The following is a 9,316-nucleotide window of genomic DNA, read 5'->3' on the forward strand; positions in this document are numbered from 1 at the left end:
TCTTATTTTATTATGATGACCTTCTCTCCCTATCCAGGTGGGCGCCAAGGAAATGTTGTCACATCCTGAGGAGAGAGTTGCTGATTGAAATTTCATGAGAACATCCTGCCACGAGGAAAAACGCCTTTGTTTTAATAACTGCCACCTCAACTCGCGTATCATATCTTTGACACTCTCTCCCCTATTTCACGACAATACCAAAACGAGATGGCCTTCTTTAAGCTGTTTCGGCGTCCTTTGTCAGTCCCATCTAATGCGGATCCCACACTCCATAGCAATACTCCAGAAGAGGGCATACAAGCGTGGTGTAAGCAATCTCTGTAGTAGACCTCTTGCATTTTCTAATTGTTCTGCCAATAAATCGCAGTGTTTGGTTTGCTTTAAAAAAAAATGGCTCTGAGCACTATGGGACTTAACTTCTAAGGTCATCAGTCCCCTAGAACTTAGAACTACTTAAACCTAACTAACCTAAGGACATCACACACATCCATGCCCGAGGCAGGATTCCAACCTGCGACCGTAGCAGTCACGCGGTTCCAGACTGTAGCGCCTAGAACCGCACGGCCACCCCGGCCGGCTGGTTTGCTTTCCCCACAACATTGTCTATGTGGTCGTTATTCATAATAATTGTATTTAGGTGAATTTACAGCCTTTACATTTGTGTGATTTATCGTGTTACCGAAATTTAGCAGATTCCTTTTAATACGTAAGTGGATGACTTCACTTTTCATTATGTAGAATCAGTTTCCATTGTTCTTCATCCTTTTTTCTAGACTCCGTGAATTAGATCTTTGCCCACCACTTCCTCGGACTACCAAGACTTTGTGGCGTTCGCTGTGTTATTCAGTGGTTTGGTATTTAACTAAACTGTAAATGAAAATGATAATGTTATTTCATTACAGTGAGTAATTACAAAATAATTTTTTCTCCCGGCTAAAGATTTGGTCATGTTGCTAAAGAAATCCAAGTTAACGTTGTGTTAAAGTGTTGTCTGTAAGTCGTGTAAGTGTCAATAAATCACAGTTCATACAACAGATTCTATACAACTATTGATTATGATGGGAACAGTTATCTTCAGCAAAATGATCATTAAAACCACCGAATATCAGCCGCGCACAACACTGACGTATGTTACTTGAAACAATATTCTTCGCAACTCGTTTGTAATTAATTTCGGCTCCATACATCGGCAGGAAAAAGTTTGTTATGTGGCTCGTGCTATGAGCACTGTTTTTAAAGAACAATCTCATTCGAATTATTTTCATTAAAATGAGTTCGGGACAACCGGTGCACAATTATTTTTATACATTTTCATTACCTTCGGCATTTATGTCTGCAGAATTGCGTAATTTGAATTTGCCGCTGAGACAATTGATAATATGGGGGCAGACAATTGACAGAGACTTTATATTGTTAGAGCAAATTTCCTTTTAACAGAATAAGTATTTGAATTAATGCCGATTAAACTTTACTTTTATATTGTGCACTATTTAGACTAATTTTCATCAAGCAAACCTTCGATACTTTCGTAAGAAACACAGATAAAAATGCGATACAAATCGCTATTATCAATGGCTGCGCTCCTTGCAGCGGAAAGAAATAATTAACACAGATAATGACATCTTGGATATTCGGGAATCCAGCCGAATGTTCGCGACGATCTCGCACGACGCAGAATTACAACACAGATAATACTTATTGAGAGAGGAATTAAAGTTACAAATAATTATTCACACATATTCATAATAATAAAGAACTCTATTCTCAAGTAATAATTAACAAATAATTACAATTTCTTAACAGACTAGAGTTTGATATGAGTCTTAAGTCCGCAACCTACAAAAGCCAACCAAAAAAGGTAAAAACAAAGGAAGACAAATGCGGATCATAAAAGGAATTTACAATTATCATTGTCTTTGTATGATACACATCGATATGTCCAGTTACATCATAAAACATTATATAAATAATTAATATTTATCATCGTTTTGTTTTATTTCATTGTTTTTCCATACGTCGGATAGATAATGTTTATAACTGTTAGAGGCATTATTTCCTCTCGTCGCACTGTAGCTAAAATTTATCTCATGGATGTTACAACTTCTTGGCCCTCACGCGTTATGGTATGTTTCTTTGTGACGTAATATGTGTCACAATTCATCCTGTCGATATGTTCGTATTCTTCATTTCTCCTAGATTTTGTTTCTTTTGGTAGAATCGCTTTTCGCTCCCGTGACAATATCCCCCCTTCATGTTTTTCCACTCCGTGGCTTTGTGTAATCTGGTTTGTCTTACGTAGATCAACATGTTGGATTTACAGAAAGACTGGACTAACGACATCTGTTATCGAGCAAATCCAGTATCTAGGCCTAAAATCTGAAATCAATTTGGCAGAAATAACATCATATTTGAAATGAAAATGTCAGTCTATCTTCATCTGATTATGCCATTGTAAACAACGGCCGTTGTAAATAATGGTGCTCAGAGAAATCTGAAGAAAAATATTGGCGTTACTTTAAATTCTTTTAACTTGGTTAGGTGTGCTGTCAGAACTATAAGCCCTCGGTCAATTTCAGGTTATCTGAATTCAGAGGAACGTCGTAACTGAATACGACCATATCGACAAAATGAGAACTGTGACACAGATTACGTCGCAAAGTAAGATACTATAATGCATGAGGGCGATGAAGTCTGGGCAGGCCGAGAAAGAAGTGGTGAAAGTCCTAATTCACGAAGTGTAGAAAAAAGGGAGAAGAACAATGGCAATTGAATCTAAATAATGAAAAGTGAAGTCATTTACGTGAGCACTAAAGGTAATCCGCTAAATTTCAGTTTCCCGATAAATCAAACAATTTAAAGACTGTAAATTCAACTAAATACTTAAGGTTTACGATTACGAGTAAGTTGAACTGACGACACATTAAAGGATTCAGAACCAGAACAAAAAGGTCAGCGACGCAGACGCTGTTTGCGTGAAATCAGCTTACCATCTCCGGCCAGTATAAGCGTGACTGGCTCCGAGATGGCGCGATACGATTTTGCATTCCTCCTGCCAACCCGTCTGTCGTGCACGACGATGATCTATGGGCTTTTGCAGATGTTGTTGCGAATAGTGTGGGAGAAGTTCTTGACACTGGGTCCTTCATGCATAGCGACACAAACACGTTCAGTGCGTCACAGCTCGACAGATAACGTCTCAGGACTTTGTGACCTTAGCTTTCCCGCCTACATAGCCGAGGTCGCTAACACACATTAGTGAGCCGGTATTCTAGCTGAACTAAGTGGTTAGAACGGTGAGAGTGGAAGACATTTTTACCGCCGTTTGGCGAGCAAGGGGACTGGAAATGGCTGTGTAAAGTACCTGATAAGCCTGTGAGAATGACAAAGAGTAGTATAAGAATGGGAGGAATCGTTTCTGATTCTCTAGATATACAGGAAAGTGAAAGGCAAGGAAATACACTGGCGGGTCTCGTTTCTAATGTTGCTTGGAAGAAGGTAACGAGGAATGCAGAACTGCTGAGCAGGGAAACAATCTCTTATAAATAAATCCAGTTAATCATCAATCACGATGACATATAGTCACAGTAACACATCCTTCACACATGAGCAGGGTAGTAGAAATATGGAACTGAACATCAGTCAGCAGGAACAAAAGCATATGCCTGGTGGTGAACTACGTGAGGAGAAAATGTCACCCAATATCAATAACTCGGGTAATTACATTTTTGAGAGTGTTCGGCAGTTAAATATGTGTGATCAACAGTTACCCATTGAAATGACAAACCTTGTGAAATTAAAGAAAGATTAATAGCAGGCAACAGAGCCTATTTTGCATTAGAAAGACTCTTTTCGCAAGGCTGTTTACTCGTTCAACAAAATTAACCATTCATAAAACACCGTACATTATAAGATCAGTGCTTCCATCCGCGTATAACTTGGCATCTTGGACATTGACATCAAAATATACTATAATGTTAATGCCTTTGGGAGAGTGGTACTCCGAAGAATTGTTGTTGGGTTGGGTTGTTTTTGGGGAAGGAGACCAGACAGCAATGTCATCGGTCTCATCAGATTAGGGAAGGAAGTCGGCCGTGCCCTTTGAAAGGAACCATCCCGGCATTTGCCTGGAGCGATTTAGGGAAATCACGGAAAACCTAAATCAAGATGGCCGGACGCGGGATTGAACCGTAGTCCTCCCGAATGTGAGTCCAGTGTCTAACCACTGCGCCACCTCGCTCGGTGAAGAATTGTTAGTCCAACCTGTGAGAGAGGACGATTTGGGAGGTGGGGGTGGGTACAGTTCTGAGCTGTACACTGAGTATAAAGTTCCAACTATTAGAAGAAGCCAGATTTAGATGGAGCACGTGGCACGGATGAGTGGATTCTAAGTAGCTAAAAGGATTTCTTTTTTTTCTTTCTATCGCTTACGCCGTAGTTCCGCAGCGATCGCAGGGTCGGCGTGATTCAACGGATTTGGCAGTGTTAGTGTTAGGGATAGCCGGACGCCCTTCCTGCCGCCACCCCGTACCCCCAGGATGGAATCTGTGTACACCAACTGTCTGTGTCTAGTGTAAATCGTGAAATAGTGCGGACTTGTTTCAAATGTCTGCGACGCGTGTAACTGAGGTGGAACGTGGGGACCAGCCCGGTATTCACCTAGTGGGATGTGGAAAACCGCCTAAAAACCACATCCAGGCTGGCCGGCACACCGGACCTCGTCGTTAATCCGCCGGGCGGAGTCGATCCGGGGCTGGCGCGCCTACCCAAGTCCAGGAAGCAACGCGTTAGCGCGCTTGGCTACCCTAGCGGGTTTTTAAGTAGCTAAAAGGATATTATATGGAAATCAGGGGCTCAAACAGGACAGGTTCGACCGAGAACCGCATGGGTAGATAGAGTTCTGGAGGACTTACAGAGAATGGATTGTACAGAATAGAAAGATCGATAGTTACATCGAGATAACTGGCGGAAAACTGTTGAACAGACCAAAGTTCTCAGTGTACCGTAGAGGCACAAAATATGAAGAAGAAGGAGGAGCAGAAGAAGAAGAAGAAAAAAGCAAGTATTTGATAAGAATGCGTGATTACATAAACGACCACAAAGACTACTTTAGTTATAAAAAAGGAGCTCTGTTTATTCATTTATTTAATCGGTACCATTACGTATGCCTGATGAGGGGCAAGGTGGCTCATTATTGGTGAGTCGGAGAATCGGACTTCATCTAGTTACCGAAAAGTAAGACGCTCGTGCTTTCGAACCACTCTAACGAGAGCACGTGACCAATGTTGCTAGAAATTTTTGGAATCAAAAAGACTACTAATAAAGAATTACGTAGGACTCATTTGAGATAACCACCTCTCCACCTCAATCATTTTGTAACACCCTGTTTCATATTTTTTAAAGTAAAATTAGGCACGACATTGTCGCCGGCTCAAAGAAGGAAACTTTTGATTGCCTGGTAACAGCGTATAGCCCTGCCTCCTGCACCTATATTCCGTATTCGGGCGACGCTGTTCGTGGTTTTCGCAGCACATGTGTGTGTCGTGAGTGTGTGAGGGTTGCAGGATAACGGTTAATGAGGATTTGAGTTTTCTTTCAGTAAATTTACATCGAGCAAATAATTATTTAAGGCAAGGCAAAATGTTGACACTCTATAGAGCATCTTGGGTTACAAAAGTGAAATGGTGTTCATGAAGGGCAGCAAAAAAGGTCGAATCACCAGACTGACGTACAAATTTGCAGCCAGTATGCGTAGGATAACCTTGAGAGTGCTCCAGCTGACATCCGAAATCGCACTTCGTAACTCCAGATGTAGGTCCAGTACATCCAACGCGCAGACAGGTTAATTGCCGGCCCTCAAGTGGCCTCCTTCTAAATAACACACAGCCAATAATGACACCGAGGCAGAACCAGATTTCATCACGAAACACAAGAGACCTCCACGCTGCTCTCCAATGAGCTCTTACTTGACACCACTGAAGTCACAGATGGCGATCGTTTGGAGTCAGTGGATTGCACTCCTATGGCGTCTGGCTCCGAGGTGTCCATGAAGTAAACGATTTGTAACATTGTGTCAAAATAGTGCCAACCGCTGCTCAAATTGCTGCTTCAGCTGCTGTTGCTACACACTAGCGAAATCAAGGACACAGTAAACTTCTGCTCACACACACCTTTATTCTCACACGTCCATTTTACAGTTGAAATATATCCGCTGCAGAGGGCAGCACAATGTACAGACTTAACAGAACATCAACAGATGGCGTACGAGTCTTCATTCCCCAACATCCTCCCCACCCTGGTCCATCTCGAGGGGGATGACCAGCTGGACCGGTCGACAGATCTTCATACCATCTGGCTGGCGGAGGATGATGCACCATATTTTACTGTCTCTGCCATGCCGCACTTCTTCTCCCACAGCCCTCTTCCACAAGTGCTGTGGTTTGCTGTCTTCTTGGAGCAGAACAACCTCTCCAATTCTCGGTTTCCTCTGCGAAGGGTATCCCTTCACCTCACGATATTGTCTTAGCAGCAGGAGGTATTCTCTCTTCCACCTGCGCCAGATGTCGTCATTGACCTTTTGTCTGAGTCGGAACTCCTTGGCAAGGTCCTTTCTAGTTGCTGGCTCTGGCCCACATGGAATTGTTACTAATTTCCCACCAGTTAGAAAGTGGGCTGGCGTCAGTGCAGTGTCACTCTCTCCTTGAGTGATGGGTCTTGAGTTTATTGCGGCTTCTATGCTGATCAAGGTGGTGTTTAAGCTCTCTTCATCCACCTGGGAGCGACCAAGAACTTTCCTCAGGCACTTGACTGAGCCTATCATGCGTTCCCACCAGCCTCCCCACCAAGCCGCACGTGGTGGTATGAATTTCCAAGTGATTCCATGGTGGGCACAGTAGAGCTGTACGTCAGTATGCTGCATGGTTTTGAAAAGCTCTGCCAGTTCTGAGTTGGCTGCATGGAATGTTGTAGCATTGTCTGAGTAGACAGTGACTGGTAGGCTCCTACGTCCTGCAAAGCGTTGCATGGCCATCAAAAATCTGTCAGTGGACATGTCAGTTGCAAGTTCAATATGAACGGCCCGTGTTGTTGCACATGTGAATAGGACCATGTAGGACTTTTTTGTTTGATGTCCAGATTTGACATATAATGGTCCGGCAAAATCGATGCCTGTTACTGCAAATGGTCTTGAAGGCTGAACTCTGTCCAGTGGTAGTGGGGCCTCCATCTCTTCATACCTGCGACTGTGTATTATCTTGAATGGTAGGCAAGAGTGAAGAACTCTCCGAACAGCTTGTCGTCCTCGCAGAATCCAAAATTCTTCTCGCAGTTCCCCTAACACAATCCGCACACCGAGATGATGCAGTCTTACATGTGTGTGTCTGATGAGAAGCTCAGTGAAATGGTGACGTCCATCCAATATAACTGGATGCTTCTCTGAGTGTGACAGTGCAGCACATTGCAGCCTACCACCAAGACGAAGGATGCCATCCGATATAAAGGGATTGTATCGAGCAATCTTTGATTCCTTGGGCAATTGTTCTTCCTTACGCAATGCAGACAGTTCACTAGTGAATAGTTCCTCTTGAACTCTTCTGATCCAGTAGGTGCGGGCATTTTGCAATTCCAATGCACTAAAACTGCCAAAGATTCTATTTTTGTTTCTTGTTGTGCTGATAAATCGAAATCCAAAGGCAGTTATATGCAGTACTCGCCAATATGAACTAAACCTTGCAATGTCCAGTAGTGGTTCAGTGATGCTGATCAGAGTGACATTTGCTCTCGTTTTGGCTTCTGGCATTGATGGAGATGGGGATAAGATTTCCAGTGGCCAGAACTGCTTGTCTTCTGAAAGCCATGGTGGACAACCCCACCAGATATCAAGAGTGGCTAGCAGATTTGCTTCTAGTCCCCCGCGTGAGATGATCTGCAGGATTTTGGCTTCCCGGACAATGCCTCCATTGGCTGGGTGTGGTGTATGTCAATATCTCTGTCACACGATTACAGATAAATGTTTTCCATTTGTTTGGATCACTCCGTACCCATTCCAAAGTGACTGTTGAGTCGCTCCACAAGGTAGCTCTGTTGGCATCAAACCCTGTTTCCTGGCAAAAGTAATGAAGGAGTCGTGATCCGACCAATGCAGCAAGTAACTCCAACCTGGGTAGAGTTACCTTCTTGATAGGAGCCAGTCTGTTCTTGCTACAGACAAGGTGCACAGTGTATCCAGTTTCAGTAGATGTCCTTATATATAAAACAGCGCCGTAGGCTCTTTCAGATGCATCACAGAGTACATGCACCTCCGCAGAGCCACCTGTGCCCAGCGTCCCTATCCATCTAGGAATATGTAGTGATGACAAGTGATGAAGCTTTGAGACCCATGAGTGCCAATGACATGCAAGATCTGTGGGCAAAACTTCCTCCCATGTAAGACCCCTCAGCCATGTGTCTTGGAAAATTATCTTTGAAACGAGCCCAACAGGAGTGTACACACCCAGGGGGTCATAAAACTGAGCAGCTGGTCGAAGAACATTTCTCTTGGTAGCCAGTTTGTCCGTTAGATTTTCAGCTATCTTCTCGTAGTCACTGCAGATAGAGTCATCTTCTGTGTTCCAATTAATTCCTAAAACTTGGGTTGTGGCCTTTGTTTCAACGCCTTTGACATCCCATATTGCCTTCAGATCATTTGAATTAGTCGCCCATTTGGACAATGGAAGACTTATCTGCTGGAAAAGTTCTGTCAGTTCATGGTAAACAGTTGCAGCGGTGTCGCTGTCTCTAACACTCGCTACGAAATCGTCCATGAACACTGACTTGTTTACAAGTCCTGAAGATAGTGGATATTTTTCACTATTTAGTGCTGCTAGCTCCCTTACGGCAGCTGACAACAGGAATGGGCTTGGTGCAAGTCCAAATGGCAAACGTTTGAAGCGATATGTAATCACGTCATTTGTGGTCATGTAGGCACCACTTCCAGCTTGCTCAACACGATACCAAACGAACCTCGTCAGGTCTCTGTCTTCTTCTTTCAACGTTAACTGCAGGAAAGCTTGGTCCACATCACACACTAATCCCACTGGAAGTGTGCGGAATCGTAGTAAGATTGCTAGAATATCCGGAAGTAAATTTGGTCCCTTTTCGAGGGCACCATTCAGCGATAGAGACTCTGGCTCATGTGAGGATGCATCGAAGACTATTCTGTACTTCACACTTCCACTGATGCATTTCTTCACAATGTGGTGTGGCAGGTAGAATGTGTTTCCAACAGTACAGTCCTCAGGTGCTACCTCTACTTGGTTCTTCTCAATATATTTCGACATGG

At 43.4% G+C, this 9,316-nt stretch overlaps 1 protein-coding gene across 1 annotated transcript; it reads right to left on the bottom strand.

The window, feature by feature from the left end:
- Positions 1–6,268: 6,268 nt before the first annotated feature.
- On the bottom strand, positions 6,269–7,021 carry LOC126235174 (uncharacterized). Its single transcript, XM_049943936.1, has one exon. It carries the CDS (start codon positions 7,019–7,021, stop codon positions 6,269–6,271), a length of 753 nt encoding a protein of 250 aa, XP_049799893.1.
- Positions 7,022–9,316: the final 2,295 nt, after the last annotated feature.

The sequence above is a fragment of the Schistocerca nitens genome, chromosome 1, assembly GCF_023898315.1.
Source record: "Schistocerca nitens isolate TAMUIC-IGC-003100 chromosome 1, iqSchNite1.1, whole genome shotgun sequence".
Taxonomy (NCBI): domain Eukaryota; kingdom Metazoa; phylum Arthropoda; class Insecta; order Orthoptera; family Acrididae; genus Schistocerca; species Schistocerca nitens.

Bases quoted from the DNA above. Each gene is read 5' to 3' on its own strand.
- LOC126235174 (XM_049943936.1), bottom strand. From the start codon at position 7,021: ATGCAACGCTTTGCAGGACGTAGGAGCCTACCAGTCACTGTCTACTCA.